The sequence below is a fragment of the Mus caroli genome, unplaced genomic scaffold (assembly GCF_978045245.1).
Source record: "Mus caroli unplaced genomic scaffold, Mus_caroli_1 scaffold_3, whole genome shotgun sequence".
Lineage (NCBI taxonomy): Eukaryota > Metazoa > Chordata > Mammalia > Rodentia > Muridae > Mus > Mus caroli.
In genome coordinates, this window is record NW_028227258.1 from 124,805,111 (window position 1) to 124,827,428 (window position 22,318).

A 22,318-nucleotide genomic window follows, 5' to 3' on the forward strand; every position below is an offset into this window, starting at 1 on the left:
AATGCTTGTCAGGCATATGGTCACAGCAATGAGAAATATCTCATATACTACTGATTTGGGAATCCATGGATCCCTGAGTTTTAATTTGTTCTTGCTTTGATTTATAGAATTTTTTTTCAGTCAACAATAGTTTATTCACTCCATTATAGAATTAGGTATGCTTCAGATTACAAAACCAAGGTCATTATAATTTTGAAGGATTGGAATATTATCTTCAAGAAACCAGTCACAGCTTAACTGAAGTAAAATGTGAACACAGGGTTGGTGTCTACTGAGGGAAGTCATGTTTCCCTAATACTCAGAAAGATAATGAGATACACTTTCCTAGTCACTGAGGAAGGCATTTTCTTTCTTGATGAGCTGATACTATTTCTTTTTTGTAGCTCTTTTCCCTTCTCCTTTTCTCAGTTTCCCCTTCCCACGGAGCTTCTTTAGACATCTTTGCTCATCCTTAAAGTCCTGATCCTCATCTCTGTAAAGGCCAAGGAAACAGAGGTTGCCCATGAGCGCAAAATACTTGTGATTTGGATACCAGTCATAAGTCTCTTTCTTCTTGGCCAAGGGCTGCTCACTAAACAGATTCACCACTTTCATGGACTTTGAGTCAGTAGACCTGGCCACTTCACCAAAGATCTGGGAATTCAGACAAGACATGCACAGTGCATACTCCAAAAGTGAAGACATTTCTTCAGCAGTAAGGTACAGGATTTCTGCTCCTGACCACATGCACACCAATTTATATAATTTTTAAAGTACACACAAGTTAAAAACAGGCTAGATTAAGTCTCAAATGTTGCCTGACCAATTGTCATAAGGTCCTAAAACAGAACTGATTTTACAGATCAAGCAATTTATTCAAGTTCAAGAACAGACATTCTGCAGTCTTCTCTGTTAGACGTTCTGGTATTACATGTTATGTACTATCAAAAGTTGACTTCATGTCTCAAGAAACTTGCTGTTCTAGGATAAGGTCAGTCTTTCCTTCATTATCAGGAGGAGGAGGTTGAATTTCTTTTTAACCATTTCTTATCTTTCCAAAGCACAAACCATAAATATGTAGAGCAAAATGATGACAGAGTTCACTTTGTACCCAACACCAGGAGTCAGACCAGGAACTTCTAGAGCTTGTCTTGCTCTCCTTGATATCTTCCATGCCAGGATTGCTGCAAACCTGGAGTCTAGTCTCTTGGCTCTCAAGTGAAGTTACAAAAATGGTCTTAGTGTGCTTATTAAGATATATGACATACACTCTAATGTTCTCCACTTTAAGTGCACACTTCAATGGTTTTTTTAAGCATGCCTACTTTTGAACAACCACCATGTTATGATCCTAGAATGTTTCTGTCTTCCTTCTCAGTCCCTGGAAACAGGTGGCTTGCATTAGTGGGCACTCCTTGGATGTCTTTGCTCACCCTGAGGCTAGTGCACCCCACACACTGTGTTCAAGCAGCCAGTGTGGCTCAAAGAGAGCCTAAGGAGCCAGCAAAGGTTTTTCTAAGTGTGCTTCTGAACACTATGTTCGTGTCTTGTTTTGGATTTGTTACACACTACTATTAGCTGGGGTGGGAATGGAGGTGGGGACACTGCTGTGGGAGTTAGGATGTGGTTCAGCTGGTAGAGTGCTTATCTAGCATGTATGAAGCTCGGTGTCCATTTCCAGTACTGCACATCTACAGTCCCAGCACTTGGGAGGCAGAGACATGAAGATTAGTTTAAGGTCATCTTCATCTATCAAGCTTGAAAAGCCTGGGATACCCAAGATCCTGTCTTAAGAGCAAAGAAGAACAAAAGCCTTAAGTCAGTAGTGTGCATTCCAAGTCCAGAATAAGAAGTGACACTCCGGCATGTGAGCAGCTGTAAAAGCTCTCCCGACAATCCTGCTGTGTGACCACAGGACCAGGAGGAGACACCAGTTCAAGTTGGCTCAGGTTCTGGGTCTGGAGATCTAAAGTTTAATAGACGCCCCACCACACCCTTATTCTTTAGAAAAACCTGTGATTATCTTATTCGATTAAGAGATAAAGGGAAAATGTATCACACCTACATTGTTTTTTTTTTTTTTCCTTTTTGCAGACAAGATCTTTCCGTGTGCCCCAAATGATCCTCCTGCCTGAGCACAGAGGGCTGGAATGTACTGTTAGACCTAGCTTGTCTTAGCTCTAATTTGACATTTATTCCAAAGTGGAAACACTGGAGAAGTAGCTTTTCCCACCTCCTACTCAGTCAACACAGGAAACAGCTCTACCCATTTCTGGGCATCAAATCACACTGCTCAATTCTGTCAATAGGCCAGGAACTTCTCAGTTTGCTTTAATTCATAGTGAAGATTATGCAAAAAAACTTTCTCACAACACCAAATAAGTACATTGGAAAATTTTCTACTGAAATTACTAAGAAAAGTGGGAAAAGAAAAAAAATGCAGAAGAGGCAAACAAACACCAGCATAGCCTGAAATGGTCTAAAGGGCATGTTGTAATATAATAAACATAAACTCACATTTTGGTAAATACGAACATTTTGTAGAAGTCAGAGCTGACATTTGGCCCTTAGAAAAATATTCTTGTCATTTGGATGACATATGGGTGACAGCCAGAGTAAGATTTATTAGCTCTTTACAGAGTATGGACGACCTTAACTTACAATGGGTTATGTTACAATGAGCAAGCTGTGTATGCATTTAAACATCTGACCTGCTAACCATCAGAAATGAGCTCTGCCCAACCATGCTTAGAAGTCATGCATTACCCTACAGCTAGGCAAAACCATTTAACACAAAAGCCCATGCCATAATATTGTACAATTATCAAATACCTGCTGGAGATCCAGATATGGCTCATAGTTAAGAGCACTTCTGAAAAGAACCCAAGTTTAGTTCCTAACCTCCAAATTTAGTAGCATAAGTACACTCACGTTTTCAAGTCTGGCTTTAAGAAAAACAGTGCTACGTTTTCTCCCTTTGAACTTGGCTTCATTATAACTCTAAATCCCTAATATTAGAGCCAGAGATCATAGCAAGAGTGATGCCATTCAGCTGTCATTTAAAGACCCTGCAGTAACTGATCAAGAGAACTTGAATCTCTTTCCCAAGCCAAAATTTTGCAAAGCAAGTGACCTCCAGAGCAGGCAACAAAGAAAGAACTGCCTACCAAGGCCCCTGTGCAGGAAACACCCTCACTGCAGACCGGTGCTACCCTGCCCTAAAACAATCTCCTTCATTTTGATGGTTTTAAACATGATATGGAAATTTGGGGACCACAGGAGAGGAACTCTGCCACCTATAGGTCAAAGGAAAGAAGGTCTCACAAGGCTTTTTCAAAGTACTGACTAATGGAACCAACCAATTGTTCTTTTTTTTTTTTGTTTGTTTGTTTTTGTTTTTGTTTTTTTTTTATTTTTTTAATATTTTTATTACATATTTTCCTCAATTACGTTTCCAATGCTATCCCAAAAGTCCCCCATAGCGCCCCCCACTTCCCTACCCACCCATTCCCATTCTTTTGGCCCTGGCATTCCCCTATATTGGGGCATATAAAGTTTGCGAGTCCAATGGGCCTCTCTTTCCATTGATGGCTGACTAGGCCATCTTTCGATACATATGCAGCTAGAGACAAGAGCTCCGGGGTTCTGGTTAGTACATCATGTTGTTCCAACAATAGGGTTGCAGATCCCTTTAGCTCCTTGGGTACTTTCTCTAGCTTCTCCATTGGGAGCCCTGTGATACATCCAATAGCTGACTGTGAACATCCACTCCTGTGTTTGCTAGGCCCCAGCATCGTCTCACAAGAGACAGTTATATTTGGGTCCTTTCAGCAAAATCTTGCTAGTGTATGCAATGGTGTCAGCGTTTAGAAGTTGATTATGGGATGGATCCCTGGATACGGCAGTCTCTAAATGGTCCATCCTTTCATCACCGCTACGAACTTTGTCTTTGTAACTCCTTCCCTGGGTGTTTTGTTCCCAATTCTAAGAAGGTGCACAGTGTCCACACTTTGGTCTTCATTCTTCTTGAGTTTCATGCGTTTAGCAAATTGTATCTTAAATCTTGGGTATCCTAAGTTTTGGGCTAATATCCACTTATCAGTGAATACATATTGTGTGAGTTCTTTTGTGATTGTGTTACTTCACTCAAGATGATGCCCTCCAGGTCCATCCATTTGGCTAGGAATTTCATAAATTCATTCTTTTTAATAGCTGAGTAGTACTCCATTGTGTAAATGTACCATAATTTCTGTATCCATTCCTCTGTTGAGGGACATCTGGGTTCTTTCCAGCTTCTGGCTATTATAAATAGGGCTGCTATGAACATAGTGGAACATGTGTCCTTTTTACCGGTTGGGACATCTTCTGGATATATGCCCAGGAGAGGTATTGCTGGATCCTCCGGTAGTACTATGTCCAATTTTCTGAGGAACCGCCAGACTGATTTCCAGAGTGGTTGTACAAGCTTGCAATCCCACCAACAATGGAGGAGTGTTCCTCTTTCTCCACATCCTCGCCAGCAACTGCTGTCACCTGAATTTTTGATCTTAGCCATTCTGACTGGTGTGAGGTGGAATCTCAGGGTTGTTTTGATTTGCATTTCCCTGATGATTAAGGATGTTGAACATTTTTTCAGGTGTTTCTCTGCCATTCGGTATTCCTCAGGCGAGAATTCTTTGTTCAGTTCTGAGCCCCATTTTTTAATGGGGTTATTTGACTTTCTGGAGTCCACCTTCTTGAGTTCTTTATATATATTGGATATTAGTCCCTTATCTGATTTAGGATAGGTGAAGATCCTTTCCCAATCTGTTGGTGGTTTTTTTGTCTTATTGATGGTGTCTTTAGCCTTGCAGAAGCTTTGTAGTTTCATGAGGTCCCACTTGTCAATTCTCGATCTTACAGCACAAGCCATTACTGTTCTATTCAGGAATTTTTCCCCTGTGCCCATATCTTCAAGGCTTTTCCCCACTTTCTCCTCTATAAGTTTCAGTGTCTCTGGTTTTATGTGAAGTTCCTTGATCCACTTAGACTTGACCTTAGTACAAGAAGATAGGAATGGATCGATTCACATTCTTCTACATGTTAACAACCAGTTGTGCCAGCACCATTTGTTGAAAATGCTGTCTTTCTTCCACTGGATGTTTTTAGCTCCCTTGTCGAAGATCAAGTGACCATAGGTGTGTGGGTTCATTTCTGGGTCTTCAATTCTATTCCATTGGTCTATTTGTCTGTCACTATACCAGTACCATGCAGTTTTTATCACAATTGCTCTGTAGTAGAGCTTTAGGTCCGGCATGGTGATTCCACCAGAGGTTCTTTTATCCTTGAGAAGAGTTTTTGCTATCCTAGGTTTTTTGTTATTCCAGATGAATTTGCAGATTGCACTTTCTAATTCGTTGAAGAATTGATTTGGAATTTTGATGGGGATTGCATTGAATCTGTAGATTGCTTTTGGCAAGATAGCCATTTTTACAATGTTGATCCTGCCAATCCATGAGCATGGGAGATCTTTCCATCTTCTGAGATCTTCTATAATTTCTTTCTTCAGAGACTTGAAGTTTTTATCATACAGATCTTTCACTTCCTTAGTTAGAGTCACGCCAAGATATTTTATATTATTTGTGACTATTGAGAAGGGTGTTGTTTCCCTAATTTCTTTCTCAGCCTGTTTATTCTTTGTGTAGAGAAAGGCCATTGATTTGTTTGAGTTAATTTTATATCCAGCTACTTCACCGAAGCTTTTTATCAGGCTTAGGAGTTCTCTGGTGGAATTTTTAGGGTCACTTATATATACTATCATATCATCTGCAAAGAGTGATATTTTGACTTCATCTTTTCCAATTTGTATCCCTTTGATCTCCTTTTGTTGTCGAATTGCTCTGGCTAGGACTTCAAGTACAATGTTGAATAGGTATGGAGAAAGTGGACAGCCTTGTCTAGTCCCTGATTTTAGAGGGATTGCTTCAACCAAAAAAAGCCCAGGACCAGATGGGTTTAGTGCAGAGTTCTATCAGACCTTCAAAGAAGATCTAATCCCAGTTCTTCACAAACTATTCCACAAAATAGAAACAGAAGGTACTCTACCCAACTCATTCTATGAAGCCACAATTACTCTGATACCTAAACCACAAAAAGACCCAACAAAGATAGAAAACTTCAGACCAATATCCCTTATGAATATTGATGCAAAAATCCTCAATAAAATTCTTGCTAACCGAATCCAAGAACACATCAAAACAATCATCCATCCTGACCAAGTAGGTTTCATCCCAGGGATGCAGGGATGGTTCAATATACGGAAATCCATCAACGTAATCCAGTATATAAACAAACTCAAAGACAAAAACCACATGGTCATCTCGTTAGATGCGGAAAAAGCATTTGACAAGATCCAACACCCATTCATGATAAAAGTCTTGGAAAGATCAGGAATTCAAGGCCCATACCTAAACATGATAAAAGCAATCTACAGCAAACCAGTAGCCACCAACCAATTGTTCTAAGTGAGGCTTTAGGAGAGTAACTAGATGTAACACGGGTAGATGCTGCCTTCATGTCTCAGCTACTGTAATAAACTCTTAATTAACATGCTGCATTGTGGTAGCCAAAAATAAAAATAAAAAGCTAAACACTATGGATCCTTAGCTAGAAAGCACAGAGATGTGGATGTGAGCTCTCTCTCCCTGCCCCTAGCTTTTCCTTCTCATTGCTAAGAATCATCTGAATGAGCAATGAAAACTTACCATTGTGGATAAACACTTAGAGAAAGCTTAGTTCTTAATTCACATAGTCTACCAAGATGAGTTACACATTTAAGCTTGGGAGAATTAACAGCCTTTATGAAACTGTAATGAAATCTTAAGGTTGCAAGGATCTTCATCTTCCAAACGGAAACTGTTTATAAAGTGGGAAAAGACCCCACAGTAACAGGTGGTGGTGAGTCACTGTGCAGGAGTGGTGGTAACATTACAGAACTCTTCCTTAGGATGCTAGTCAAACTGCTGAATAGATTAATTCATACAAGCAGATAATTTGGTGTATGTTTAGTGATGTCACTTTGGGGTCAAAACATATCTACACTGACACAGACACACACATTTAAGAAGCCCTGGAAAACCATCCCTTAAATATTGTGGGACTGAAAACGACCAAAAAAAAAAAAAAAAAAAAAAAGACATTCCTCTAATGATGTGCTTGAACCCAAAAGATGCTCCACCATCCCACAAGGACACCTGCTCAACTATGTCCATAGCAGCTTTATTCATAATAGCCAGAAAATGGATACAACCTAGATGTCTCTCAACTTAAGAATGGATAAAGAAAATGTAGTTCATCTACATAAGGGAATATTATTCATCTACTAAAAACAAAAGCATTATGAATTTTGCAGGCAAATGAATGGATCTTGAGAATATCGAGGTAACTCAGTCCCAAAGGACTTGCATGGTATATGCTCACTTGTAAGTGAACATTAGCCATAAAATACAGGTTACCCATGCAACACCCCACAAGCCCAAATAAGTTAAACAAGAAGGCAGGCACAAGGGAGGATGTTTGAATCTTACTTAAAAGGGGGAATAAAATATTCCTAAGAGGCAGATGAAGGGAGAGAACTGGATGGGAGAGGAGATAGAAAGGAAAATGGGGGCAGGGTTCAGGATCAGGTATGGGGAAGAATGACCAGATGGCTGTGAGAATGAATGGAAAATCTATAATTGATGGGAGTTGGAAGGTAGGGGGCACTTTCAACCCAAAATTTATCCTGTCTATAAGAAATGCAGGGACTAAGAATGGAACAGAGATTGAGGGAATGGCCAACCAATAACCAGCCCAACTTGATAGGCACCAAGCCTTGACATTATTAATGATACTCTGTAATGCTTGCAAACATAGTCTAGCATGGCTGTCCCCTGAGAGGCTCCACACAGCAGCTGACTCAGACAGATGCAGATACCCACAGCACCAATGGAGCTTGGGGACTCTTATCGAACAGGAGGAATGATCACTGTCCCTGAAGGGGGTAGGAACTCAACAGGAAGATCAACAGGGTCAACTAACCTGGATCCTTGGGGCTCTCAGAGACTGAACCACCAACCAAATAACACACATAGGCTGGGCCTATTCCCCCTATCCTCCCACATAAGTAGCAGATGTGCAGCTTGGTATTCATGTGGGTCCTGAACAACTGGAGCAGGGGCAATCCCAAAAGCTGTTGCCTGTATGTGGGTTATGTTCTAGTCTGGTCTCAGTGGGAGAGGATGTGCCTAGCCTCACAAAGACTTAATGTACCAGGGTGGGGCGATACCCAGGGGGAACCCACCCACTCAGAGGAGAAGGAAAGGAGGGGTGACGGAAGAACTGTGGAAGGGGTGACTGGGAGGGGGTCAGTGAGCACAATGTAAAGTGAATAAGTAAAAAAATAAACACAGACACAGATGTGCTTGAAGAATAAAGCCAGCCATAGTGGATCTATTTTGGAAGGATAAAAAGGTATGGCCTTATTGGAGGTTTGCTACCAAATCAGGTGAGTTCTTTTGAGGTTTCAAAAGACTTGCACCATTTCCAACCCACACCTCCACTGCTGTTCCTACCACCATGTCTTTGCTCTGCCATCATGGCTCTAACCTTCTGAAACCATAACTCTAAACTAAACACTTTCTTTTTGTAAGTGGCCTCTCGATCAAGGTGTCTTATTTCAGCAAATAGAAAATAACTGAGATAACATCTCTATGTTTACTATAGATGTAAAGAATATAATGCCTTGACCAATCTTTACCTAGTTCATGACCATGACTGGTTTGACTTAAACAACACTGAAGGATGTGATCACTTTTGTTGGACAAACAAGTGAGTTTTTTCTGCTTAAGCAACGAGTATCAAAAGTTCCATGTTCCTCTCGTACAAGAGAACACCCAATGTTCAAGGTCCTGCCACTGGCCCTCGGGCTGCCTTTATGGGAGAAGCCAAGGAACTGACAAAACCAACACAACACTTCTAATGCAGATTCTGAGGCAAAAAGCAGAAGCTCCTTGCCTCTGATCCAGGTGTTGTGTATATCCTATAGCACAGGATAGCTATAGGCACCTGCGAAACAGTAACAGGCTACCTTATAAATAGGGTAAAATAAAAAACAGAACGGCAGTTATTGATAGACATCAACTCTTTTATTCTTGGCAATAGCTGGTAATTTACACATTATGATATGACTATTACAATTTATTAAGTCTGGAGAAATGATTCAAAAGTGCTTGCTGTTCTTATACGGCTGGGTTTCCAGCACACACTGTTGGGTGGCTTATAATTACCTATAATTGTAGCTCCAGGGGATCCAATCCCCTCTTCTGGCCTCATCAGGCACCTACATACATGTGCATGCACACACATGCATTCACACCCACACGTGTGCGCACACATACTACAAAAATAAAACTCCATCTAATTCCTGTGAATTCACCTCTGTGTGTACAAGTCCAGTAATTATTTCACTGTCTGTCTGAAGCACTAAGAGCACTACATCCAATGCTCGGCGCCAGGCTTCAATCTTTGGTGTAACAGTATCATAAACTCTTGGAACCAGCTCCAGGTTATCTGAAATACCTGAATGAAAAACTCCATTACTTAGTTTACTATATTCACTCAAGATGTAAGATGAAGGGGAGCCAGAGTCAATGGCATTTTGTACATGTTGTTGAATGAATGTCCTAGCTTCCACTGCTGATGGGTGAGTGGCAGTGTTACACATGATAGCTGACAGGAATTCATGCCACCCACCTGCCAGGCACTTCAGCACAGCAGGTCTGTAGACGGACAGAGATGAGGCCATCCAAGAGGAAGAATCAGGAAGCCATCCTAAACAAGCATGGTTTCCTCTATTTAAAGATTGCTCAGCAAGAATTTGAAGATGGCTAAGACAAAAAAATTCAACAGCACCACCGCCAAGGAAGACCTTCTCTTCTTTTAGGGCATGATATAAACGATACACACAAGACCAGAACCTGTCTTCCTTGGTTTCCATCTGAGCACTTGCTGGACTAGTAAGTACTGCTGTAATCAAATTAATTCCTTCTGCTGTTAACAAGATTGCTATTCTGTTGCTCCTGTTTATATCATGAGGGCTCATCCAGAAGGTCACAGAGACCCCGCTGCCTACACAGTCTTCATTCACTTGTGTAACATAGGCTACTGGCACTGCTCTTGTGGCCTCTGCAAATGCCTGCAACACACTGCCATTCACTGCCCCAATTACCAGCCGCTTACTGTGCATGCATTTTTCAGTCAAGTGTTCTGATACACTTCCTTGTACCAAGATGAGGGTCACATTGAACTGGATTAACACCTGTAACACATGATTTGTCCACAGTTCTTCTGCACTATCTTCCGAAAGCGCCCCACTATCTAACTTAGTCTTAATATTTACAGACTTATTAAATCCCAGGTGTCGGTAACTCTCTGTGAGGTCACCCTCAATGAGAATCACCCGGAAAGGCTGATCCTGCAATTCCTTGATAAGAGTAATACTAGACATGGTTACAAAAGTGACATATCCTAGACCAACACGGGAAAAAGTTTCAGGTAGACCTGGGATACAGCAAGTGAGGAGTCTTGAAATATCAAACATAAAGGGTGCCATCCAGTTGGCTTGCTGCAGACACAGACTCTGCCACTGCAACCTCACTGCTGCTTTGGCCAATGCCATGTTGCTGTGATCTCCATGGCTCAAGCCAACTGCTAACTCCCCCAAATCATTACATCTAAGTATTTTCGGAGTTGATCCAAGTTGTTCTAGAAATCCATCATGTCGGCTTATCCAGTGGCTATTATCTGTCCTATTAAAATGCCTACTGTGAGTTAGTGCTGACTTTTTGCAGAAGGAATCTGTATATAGATTGTTTTTCAAAGCTTGCGATGTGTTTTTTTCTGTTTCAAGATTATTCTGAGGTTTGAAGAATTTGGGTGACTCAGCATGTCTCCCAGAAAGACTGTAAGTGGACAATAACGGAGATGTAGCATCTTTGAAATCATCCCTTTCCTGTAACAACCCAGAACCTGAAGGGACTTGTAGAAAAGGACACAAAGTGGCATTAACTGTTTCAAGTTTGTAAACTGTACTTGTGTTGTCCATGTGGTCAAATACACTGTGTATGGGTACTTGAAGGGAAACTACTGCTTCAATGCAAGAGTTCAAGCCTTCTGACATTACTGACACTATTACTGTAGTGGGAATCCCCAGATGGAGACAATCTTCAACAGCCCTGCTCCATGCACCGACAAGAAACAAAAGAGTGCTGGTTCCAATTTTGTATGTGTCATTCTGTGCTTGAACTGCTTCGTTGAGAAGGTGCCCCACTGCACAGGTTAAATCCAATCCTTCTAGAAGCCTGACTGTTGAGCTGATCAATACACTTTCATGACACTCTGCATCTGTAATAAACTTGGTGGCTTTTACTGGACCTAGGAAGCTTCTTCCTGTTTGTGCAAATGACAAAAGTTGTTGAAGTCCCACATGCCTTCTTCTGTTTATGACCCTGCAAGCCATCTCCATGAATAATTATCTGCAAATAAACAAACACTTGAAACTTTACTCAGAGTGATTTATGATTGACAAGCACTACATACAGTGAAGAAAACATAGCTCATATTTTGGATATAGTTTCAATTAAATGTGATCAGCATGACGATGCACAAGAATAGCCATGACTTATCATGGGTAGCAGGGTGGTACAGAGGGCTAATCACTCCACATGGTAGAGAAAATGGAGCAGAGCACAAGGTTTCTAGAAGGCGAACTGTAGAATGAGACTTAAACACTTATTTGTGAATTTTTTTGGAGACAGGGTCTTGCTATATAGCTCAGGATGGTCTTAAATCTGTGATCACCTTAAGAATGTTAGAACTACAGGTACATTCTATCACATCATCTGCAGGGTAACTTGTGTAAACTGAGCTAGCAAGTTAAAGGGGATGGTAATGAATGTACAAATATGCTAAAAAGGAATGGAGGGGAGGGGAAAAGGGAGGGGAAAGGGAAAGGGAAGGGGAAGGGGAAGAGGAAGAGAAAGGAAAGCCTGGTATTATAGGAGTATAGCACACATTGCAAGGAGCTGAAGGACCTGAGGTTGCAGTAGAGGAGTTATATCATGAAGGACATCTCATAATAAGCCAAGAAAATGAACCTTTATCCTATAATGGGAACCACAAGTGTTAAGATTAGAAATCTCTTGATGCAGTATTGAAAGCTTGTACTGCTGAGTCTAGAAGCCTGGGCCTGAGGTGGGGAGCCCTTCAGTTTGCATATGTGGAAAATGAGAGTGATCCCAGAAGCTACTGCACAGCTAGTATGAGGAGTCCAGTGCAGTGCTCAGAACAGTGCCCAGTGTTATAATTTGATGTGTGCTCAGATATATTACCATTCTGATAAGTTTGGACTGACTAGCTAAGTATCAGACTAAAGGTAGAGTAGCCACTTAAGTATCATCTATGAAATATGAAGACAGATAGAGGAGAGAAAGACTTGGGCACTGGTTGCACTATGAAGGAAAAAACATGCTATGTAAAGAAATGTCCAAGAGTAATTGAAATTATTCAAGACAATATTTTAGAAGTCACATCCAAAGTGAATACCACTATTAGCTCAATACTAAAAATCTTTTAAACATTGTACTTCCTAACTAAAAATCTATCTATAATAAAACTACTGCCTAGTGAGGTGTGAATTCCATTAGGTAAGGGACTGAAGCTAAGAGATACTCATGATTCTTTGACTTCATGATTCTTTGAATATTTTTAATCAGAATCTTTTAAATCATTACATATATATATATATATATATATATATATATGAATGAAGCAAACAGTTTATAGTTTTGTTTATCTTCTAATAACAACCATAACTCTGGTTAATGTATTTCTGAACTAGCTACATTCAATTGTGAAAGTAAAGAGCACTAGAGTCAACACAAGTTTTAGGATTAAGAACAGGCAGTATTCCTACAGAATAGCTTCTTACTGACTTTCAATGGCTAAGGTTGGGCCATTGAAAAGAATGGGCAGGCCCAAACAATATGTGAGGGATTACATGATCTCTTTCTCAAGTCCTCTTTTCAATGAATTTTTCAACCTTATATAATGAACACTTACAATATATTCACACAAATTCCTTGATAACATCAAATTATACTCTAGGACGCAACTACTTGAACAATCCTTAGATTCATCATGTCTTAAATCTCTCTGGTATTTTTCTGTGCTTCATCACCTTTTCTTGTATCTCAATTCTATTTATCAATGGTTTCAGTCATTACATACATCACATCCTCAAGTCTTCTGCCTCCCTTTGGTTTCATCTTATTTTATAATGCTACTAATCTTGATGGAATGAAGTGATTAATTTAAAGAATACAATTTACATTTAGTAAATTTACAATGTTGTATAACTACCACCTCTAACTTGTCCCAAAAGATTTAACAGCCACAAAAGAAAATTGGAAAGCTATTAAACAGTAACTCTATGTTCCCTTAGTAATCAGTAACTACTAATTTGCTTTCAGTTTCTGTTTTGACCTATTCTTGGTATTTTATATGAATGAAATCATGAAATATGTGACCTTTGTGCATTTTATTATGTTTTTAAGGTTCTTCCATATTTATTATTTATCAGTACATCTCTGCTTTCCTTATTGGAATACTACTCCCTGGTAGGTACTACATTGTATATATCCACTCAGGCACTGCTAGACATTTGGGTTGTTTCCACCTTTTGGCTATTGTGCTTGTGTACCTGTGCTGCTCTGAACATTTCTGTACAAGTCTTTGAACCTTGCTTCCAAATCTTTTAGCTATAAAGCTAGGAGTGGAATCCCTGGGTCATATGGTAATTCTATGTATGTTTAGCTTAGGACACTGTCCAGATGTTTCCCCAAACAGTAGAGCATTGCCAGCAGCAATGATGGACAAAGGTTTTGATTTCTCCACATTCTCAACGGATTAGTTTTCCATGGCTGATACTCAAAACTTCAATCCAACTGTCAGGAGGCTATAACAACACACATTCAACTCTCAAGACGATGATGTTGCAGGACAGTGCTTCCTCTCAGGACTCTAGGGAAGGATGGTTTTTTCTTTCTTCTTCTTCTTCTAGCTCCTAGTTGCTCCTGGCATCCTTTGGCTTTTAGTTGCATAACTTTAATCTTTGCCTGTTTCAGTTGTCCCTTTGGTTAAATTGCAACACCAGTTACTGGACTTAGAGCCTACCCTAATCCAGTATGACTTCATCTTAACTAATTGCATCTGCAAAGACTACTTTCAAGTAAAATCACATTCTGGGTGGATATGTGACAGCATGCACTCAGTCAGTCATTAGTATATTCAACATTTTGTTTTTTGCTTTCGTAAAATTATAAACACCTTAGCAGATGAGAAAAGATAGACTGTTGTGGTTTTGACTTCCACTTTCCTAATGACTAATAATATTAAACATTTTTTCATGGGCCTATTAGACATTTGTATATCTTCTTTGTAGAAATGCCTACTGATGTTTCTGCCTATTTTAAGAGTACACTTTTAAAGGTCTGTAGTGTTGTTACAAGAATTCTTTATACACATCAAATAGTAAACCTTTATGCAACAAGAGCCAATCTCACACTTGTAGATCCAACTAACCACTGAAAGACAAGATTTGAAAAACACAAAAACAAACTCAGCATGTGTAGTCAACACGGAACATATTCTGTCATCTTTCCTTAAATGATGTATTATAGCAACTATTAAACTAGCATTTACATTTCTTAGTTCATTATTATATTAATTTTAAGAATAACATATACCTAGTATATATAGGCTAAATTTAAATACTCCATCATTTTATATAAAGCACTTATTCGTGTGTGGACTTTAGTTTCTATAGTGGAGTCTTAAAACCATTCCCCTATGGACACTAAAGAGCCTATCCTATTTGATTTGCAAGTACAATTTATCATTCTATACAAAGTCTTTTCTGTTTTGTTTTTTTGGTTTGTTTCTTTTTTTTTTGGAGACACAGTTTCTCTGTGTAGCCCTGGCTGTCCTGGAACTCACTTTGTAGACCAGGCTGGCCTGGAACTCAGAAATCCACCTGCCTCTGCCTCCCGAGTGCTGGGATTAAAGGCGTGCGCCACCACGCCCGGCCTATCTTTTCTGTTTTTATAATGCATTTTGACTCATAAAAATGTTCAGTTCTATGGTAAATTTTTGGTAAAACTTAACATTTACTTGTCAATACTGTTCATGCTCTTGGTGGTACATTTAGAATCCACTGCCAAATCCAGGATCATACAGATTTAACCTAGGATTTTCTTCAGAATTCTATACATTATTTAATGATTGACTTGGGACGAATTTTCACATATGGTGTAAGGCAGAGGTCCTTTCACATGTGGATGTCCAGCTGTTTGATACTAACTGTTGAATCAACTATTCCTTCTCTTGTACGTTCTTAGTACCTTTATCAAAAATCAACTTGCTATACATACATGGGTTTATCTCTGGGCTGTGAATTCAACTGTACTGGATGAAGTAAGCATTTTGTGCCAATACCATGCAGTTATAAAAACTGTAACTTTCTGGTAAGTTTGAAGCCAAGAAATCTGTGTTTTAAATGTTCCTTTCTTTACATTTGTATTTGTAATTTGCTATTCGCTGATTTTTTTGGAGCCAGCAGTCTATCTCTCCCGTCATGAGTATCTAGTTAATAAAAACAAAATGTTGAAAGGACATGTTTAAAAGTCTGGCTGCATGCAGCTCCCCAACCACTGGAGCGGTGACTGGATGAGCAGGGCGAAGATACCAAGTGGGAGGGGGACTCCCCCTCCTCAGAGAAGGGGACCAGAGGATGGGGGAGGATCTGTGTGAGGGGATATTGGGAGGAGATGGGGGCTGATATTGGGATGTAAAGCGAATACATTAATTAATTAATTAATAAGGAAAAAAACATGAAAAAGAGTTTGGCTGTTTTTCACTGCTAACAAAACTTGCAAGTTTACCTTATACAACAGACTTGACACATATTACAAATGAAATCACAATAAAAATGTAAGGTTGGCATTAAAATAATTAAGCTATTTGTGGAAACTAAAGCATGATTACTGAACAACAGACACAAAATCTCCTATTAAATAAAAGGGTAAAACTCCATATAACTACTGCCAAGTTTATACTATCTACTGTATCAACTATGTTTTGTTTCAGTTTCAGTGTGACAGTAACTTATCATCTCTTCCTTAGAAATCTTCATTTTACTCTTTCAAACCCTTTGCCTACTAAGTCCTTAAAGATGTTTATCATTTGTTGTGGGTGGGTAGGGGGGTGGCATTAAGAGTTCTGGCCTCCTTTCTAGAGTATGTTTAAATGGTAAGAATCAGTCTGTGAGTGAGAAATAATCCAAAACAACAGGAAAAACCCATAGGTATTTCAAACTCAGTCTGTTTTGAATTATGTTAAAAAAGGTTTTCCCAGATAAAAGGATGGATTTCAACAATCTGCAAGAAAAAAGCCTTATACAACAGGTATCAAAATTAATACTCACAAGAGATCTTTTAGCATTTGAAGACTCTATTTCAATTTTGACTAGAAACTGAATAAATATCTTAGCATCCCTAACTTGGGAAGATTTCTAAATGATTTTGAAGAGACTCCAATAGGCTATTAGTAATACAACTCAAAATGTCTTATTTTCTAAGAGGTTGGATATGAAACAGCAATGGCAGTAACAGGCATGGGAAGATGGGTAATTTCCACAGTGATCAGACACCTCTGGTCACTGTTCTTGGCATGGCACTAACACGACCTGATTTTTGTTCTGCTGTGCCTGGCACTAACGCCTTCCACAAACAGGTCAGTTCTGTTGCTCGTCAGACTGTTTCCTTAGCTTTCTATCTGCCACGGGAGAGCAGAATCAGATTATGTAAATGGCATACTGACTTCAGAAGTTGTCTTTTCATAAGATCACATCTCATTTGCTTTTCAGGAGTTACGTTTAAAAGCTCTGCGTTTTTGATAGGTATAACTAGGATTTTCATCTCCTCAGAACTAAGTCTGGTGTCGTCTCCAGTCTACTCCTAACACTACAACCTAACCACAACACTCCACTGCTTAGAGGCCTCTCAGAAAATAGTCTTTACTTCTCTTTAGCACAGGGAGTTCCTATAAAAGTGAGTCACATCCTTTCACTTCTGTACTGAGAATCTTACAAAGTCTCCCTAACTCACTCACATAAAGGCCTTGTCCCCACACAGCACCAAAACCCACACTTCTTCCTTTCTGACTCACCTGCTGTGCTCAGGCCTTCTCTGTGCTTTTAGACTATGCAAAGCATGCTCCCTGCCTCAATAATTCTAAGTGTCCCTCTTTCTGGAATGTTCTTCTTCAAGGAACCTACTGCCTAAGCTATCTTTAACCTATCATAAACCATAACCTCTAACACTAGAACATCCAAATTCCTAAATCATGTTGATGTAAGATATATTTAGGTTTAGCAGCCTTTTGATAGCCATCCTATCAGATCAAATGATATTCAGGAAAGTCTAAAAGGCAGCTTCCACCCCCTCTCCTCCACCCGCGCGCGCGTGTGTGTGTGTGTGTGTGTGTGTATGCGCGCGGGAATGCCTGCCTATCTGTCTAACTAATATTCGTTTCTGGGTTTCAGAAATCTATTTAAAATTATTAATTATGACTCTGAAAACTGTCCAAGTGTAACTTTTCAGATGCGATACGTGGCTTGAAAAAAGAAACCAATAGATTATAGGTAAATGATTTAACACTTCACTCACAAAAATATTATCACTTTACATCCTTTGAATTCCCATTGGGAAAACTTAAGGCAGGAAAACTGGCTTCTACCATAAGGACAGACTTACCCAGGAGCCTAAGGAGATTTAAGGATTGCAACCTGAGTGTCTGCGACGTGAGGCAGCGGCTTAGGGAATGCGCCACGTTTTACTAAGCACACTTGGAAGAGATTGCTTTGCACTGATTTCAGCCCAGGAGAGGGCCCACGCCGTCCTCGGTCCCCGGCTGGCCTCCCGCCCCGCGAGGACGCCCCCACCCACCCACCCCTCGGGCTCCATGCCGCCGCGCGCCCTCGGGCGGCTCTGGGCCGGAAGGCCGCAGGGCGGTTGGCCCCGTGTGTGGAGAGTCTGGGGACACGCGGGACGGAGCGCTCTCCCCCACCCTCCTCGGCTTCCAGCCCGCAGGGTCCACAACCCTCCTCACCACGCGCGAATCTGCACAGCGCCGGAACCCAACCAGTCCCGCCTGCCTGAGCGCGGTCAGAGCTCTCTTGTCTTTCCATTGGGCGCAATGGCCGTCAATCACGGAAGCTGGTGGGCGGGCTTGCGCGCTGAGCGCTGCTATAGCAACCGCCTGCCGGGAGCCTACGCGCGCCCCGGAGGGGAAAGCGGCTGTTGCGCGGGCGCAGGCAGGGGCGCAGGGAGGGGATATGGTGAGTGCTGTGGGACCCCAGTGTTCTTCCCAGCTTACTGCCTTCCGTGTCAGGATCTTTAGTGGCTAAGCCAGGGAGAACAGTGATGGGTCTCCCTTTCCATTTATCCACCAACGCCTGCAGTCTATGAGGGGTGGCCCAGCGATAAAGAGATACGACCCTGGGGCACGGAGACCACTGCAGACCCTGAGGGGCTTCAAGACAGGGAAGCGAGCATAGCAGAGGCCATCAACCTCGGGCCACCAGCATCCAGCGGGCCATCAACTCAGCCACTGAAGGAAGAGGAACCACAGAGGGTCAGGGAGACACCAACTCATCTGCTGACTGGAAGCGGGGTACCTAGCTAACAACTGATGATCAGAGGACCAGCAATTCTTTCACTGAGAGGAAGGGGCCCACTGACTCAATCCTGATGGTCAGGGGCTCATCAACTCAGGCCACTCAAAGCTAAAGGGTCACTGACTTCTTGCTGAAAAAAGAAAAAAAGGGTGACTCAGGTGGCTGCCCTAGGCTCTAGAAGACCACTCAGGCTCATCAACTCAGGCCACTCAAAGCTAAAGGGTCACTGACTTCTTGCTGGGAAAAAAAAAAAAAAGGGTGACTCAGGTGGCTGCCCTAGGCTCTAGAAGATCACTCATCAGAATCTGCAGCTCTAGAACCAAGAATCTGAAGTGACCACAGCCAATAGGCCACTTAGATGCTCAGCCACCTCCAGGGCTTCCCCACTCCACCTGCAGAAAGGAGAATCTACAGCGATTCTGTGACCCACTTTGGTGACATAAAGAAGCAAACAGCAGATAGATCCTTCATCTTCCACATGTTGGGTGTATCCGCGTAATTGGTCAAACATTCTCATGCGTATCTGTGGAGCAGACGTTCACCCAAACCAGGGTTTTTTACTTTTGTGTTTTTGTGGTGCAGGATGATTGTGTTCTAGTATGCATGCCCCTGAGCTGTTTGCTGCTTTGTGGGTTCTTTTCTCTTCCACTCTTTCCTACCCTTTAAACCCTCTAATGCTAGATAGGAGAGAGAGAAAAAGAGTAGAGGGGAAAGGCGTTATCATTAAACTACTTCCTGCTGATTAGGGGTGTAGAGTTCTTTGGGACAAGTTTGATCTTTGCTTTCAAGATATCTTCTTTGCACAGGACTACTTAACAAACCCAACCAACCAACAACAACCCCACCCCACCCCACCTCTTGAGGCCTCAGCATGTGTGGACCTTCTGAAAAGTTGCCAGAATTCCAAAAGTCACACATTCGAAGAAACTATCTGCAGCTGACAAAATCACACCCCTGCTAGAGCACGAGGCAAATCATATTCAGCTGCTGTGGACAATCTGAAGCAGCCCCATATCCCACACCTGGGATTAAAATGAAAACGTAATCCCACAACATTTCTGCGTTTTTCAAAGAAACTAAAATTCTCACTACATCAAGCAAGTACTGTGATACATGTATGAGAAGCGCACATTTCTTAAAATAATACTGTTCTCACAAGCTAACTGCACTCTGATACACCACACAGTTTTATGCTAGTTTACTTAGCTGCTTCTCCCTTCAAAAGCTCTAGTTTTAAGAGGGGAAAATCTAAGAGAAAAAAAATGCCCACATTTTCTATCAAATTAATAATTGTGGTTAGGAATCTCAGGCAGGACTGAGAGTTCCAGGGCAGTCTGGGCACCCTAGGGAGGCCCTGTTTCAAAAGATGGGGAAAAGATGTTAATAACCTAAAAGTATTAACAAGGGGGAAAACAAGCTCATTCTATAAAAGAAAATGGGATAGCTGAATATGTCATTCTAGCTCCACAGTTTTCACCCATGTGTGTGCTTATTGCAGGCATCCAGCCAGCGCATAACTTTAGACCAATGGAAGAAAAAAGCAGCAAAAGTTGAACTGAATGACACCCAGAAGCAAGAAATTAAAGAGGCCTTTGACTTATTCGATATTGATGGATCTGGAACCATAGATCTGAAAGAACTGAAGGTTCTGAAATTATTTCTAAGACAATATCTTGTAACATCTTAGTTGTGTCCTTGGTTGATGAATAAGTCAAACCCCAGAATTATCAAAGTTACCTCCTCTATCTGTAAATCTTGTTTATTTTACTATTATAATGTGTGTATAGTTTTATATGCTATTAATTAGTCATTTTAAAGTTCAAAATGCAATCATGGCATTATTAAAATGTGTCCCCCTCCTATTGCAGATTGCGATGCGGGCCTTAGGCTTTGAGCCAAAGAAAGAAGAAGTCAAACAACTGATCGCTGAAATTGACAAGGAAGGGACTGGCACCATTTGTTTTGAAGATTTTTTTGCCATCATGAGCGTAAAAATGGTATAGTCTATTTTTCAAAGAAACCCCAGTAGAGCCTTGTGCATGGCTAGGGCTGGAGCGTAGAGATTTCCTGGGTGAACTGGAACTAGGTATTAAGGGTTTGTAGGGGGGATACGACAGCAAGGACAGATATTTTCAGAGTGGTAAAGACTGTAAAGAGGAGTTTAATCAGGAAGTATTGATACAAGACAGAAGGGAGCCCAAGCCCTGAAACCCTGGACCTGGCAATCACAGAGCACCTACTTTGGCCACTGTACCTGAGAATACTCCCAGCTCTTGGAGCTTGCTGTCTTATAGACCCTGAGGGCAGGTGTGAGTATGTTGAAATAATTGTTTAAAGAACCCAGCCTCCTGATATAAATATGTGCACACAGCTGTAGAATTAGTAGACCTACAAAGTCCAGCTTGATAGAACAAATAACCAATGACATTTCATTTTCTAAAGAGTGAAAAAGATGAGAAAGAAGAAATACTGAAGGCATTTAAATTATTTGATGACGATGCTACTGGAAGCATATCACTAAATAACATCAAGAGGGTTGCCAAGGAGCTAGGGGAAAACTTAACCGAAGATGAATTACAGGTCAATCTTGTTTATTTTATAATTATACTGTGTGTATAGTTTTATATGGGTTGTGTAACATAGTTGTTCTCACACATTAAAGGCAAATATTCCTGTTGAGTTTCTATCACTTTACATCTTTAATAATTTTGGTCTTTCATGTTACCTTTTTTTTTTTTTTTTTTTTTTTTTTTTACAGGAAATGCTTGATGAAGCTGATCGTGACGGGGATGGAGAGATAAATGAGGAAGAATTCTTGAAGATGATGAAGAAGACCAGCCTTTATTAGCTGCTTGGTGCCTTCCAGGAGGTTTGGACCTCCTGTTAACAGCTTTCCTGTTAAGCAGTTCAATGATGTAATACCTGAGTGTATCCATGTCCACTTTTAGTTTGGGTTAGTCCCTTGGTGTCTAATCTGTGCCAGAAGTTATATGTCCCTACCAATGTCATTAAATCAGTAGTAGTAAGAAACAAACAGACAAACAAAAGCATGATTTATTTGAACTGTGAGCCCCAAACAGTATTTCCATATGGTATTTGAAAGTCGTAGATTCCAAAGACATTTGACTTTTATTTTTCAGTTGAATAAACTTGGCCCCCAGATCCAGATGAAATTGTTTTTAAAAACAATCTGAAAATGGTATTTTTCCATTATTTCCTTTTATATGACTTAAAAAAAACTGATAAAAGTGTTTTTTTTTAAATCTGTTCCTTCAATATGTAAAGTATTAATAAAACTGGGTGACATACAGTGTTTTTAATTATCTTCTGGTAGTTACTGGGCTTTCACTCCCTGGATCAGGCAACACAATAGTGAGTTCTTTAAGAGGTAAAGCCATTAAGGGTCCTCCTTTATTAATGAGGTTAAGATTCTCTTTTAAAGAGTCTTCAAGGCCTATGGGATGACTCAGATCAAAGCATTTGTCACTGTGTCTGACATCCTGACTTTGGTCCTACATGGTGGAAGGT

The 22,318-nt window shown here is 40.7% G+C and overlaps 2 protein-coding genes and 1 pseudogene across 3 annotated transcripts; 1 reads left to right on the forward strand and 2 right to left on the reverse strand.

The window, feature by feature from the left end:
- Positions 1-366: 366 nt before the first annotated feature.
- Positions 367-684, reverse strand: LOC110292026 (small ribosomal subunit protein mS33 pseudogene; annotated as a pseudogene).
- An 8,455-nt stretch (positions 685-9,139) lies between these two features.
- Bbs12 (Bardet-Biedl syndrome 12) lies at positions 9,140-18,277 on the reverse strand. 2 transcript variants are annotated; one of them, XM_021158999.3, is made up of 2 exons: positions 18,223-18,277; positions 9,140-11,531 (listed from the first exon to the last, which is right to left on the reverse strand). In XM_021158999.3, the coding sequence occupies exon 2, from the start codon at positions 11,519-11,521 to the stop codon at positions 9,395-9,397; it is 2,127 nt and encodes a 708-aa protein (XP_021014658.1). In that variant the 5' UTR covers positions 11,522-11,531; positions 18,223-18,277; the 3' UTR covers positions 9,140-9,394. The 2 variants fall into 2 exon arrangements, with proteins under 2 accessions (XP_021014658.1, XP_021014659.1); XM_021159000.3 differs by lacking the exon at positions 18,223-18,277 and adding an exon at positions 17,868-18,039.
- On the forward strand, positions 16,735-21,824 carry LOC110291213 (uncharacterized). Its single transcript, XM_021158219.2, has 6 exons — positions 16,735-16,845; positions 17,990-18,451; positions 20,289-20,435; positions 20,659-20,787; positions 21,233-21,370; positions 21,549-21,824. Exons 1-6 carry the CDS (start codon positions 16,735-16,737, stop codon positions 21,636-21,638), a joined length of 1,077 nt encoding a protein of 358 aa, XP_021013878.2. The 3' UTR covers positions 21,639-21,824.
- Positions 21,825-22,318: the final 494 nt, after the last annotated feature.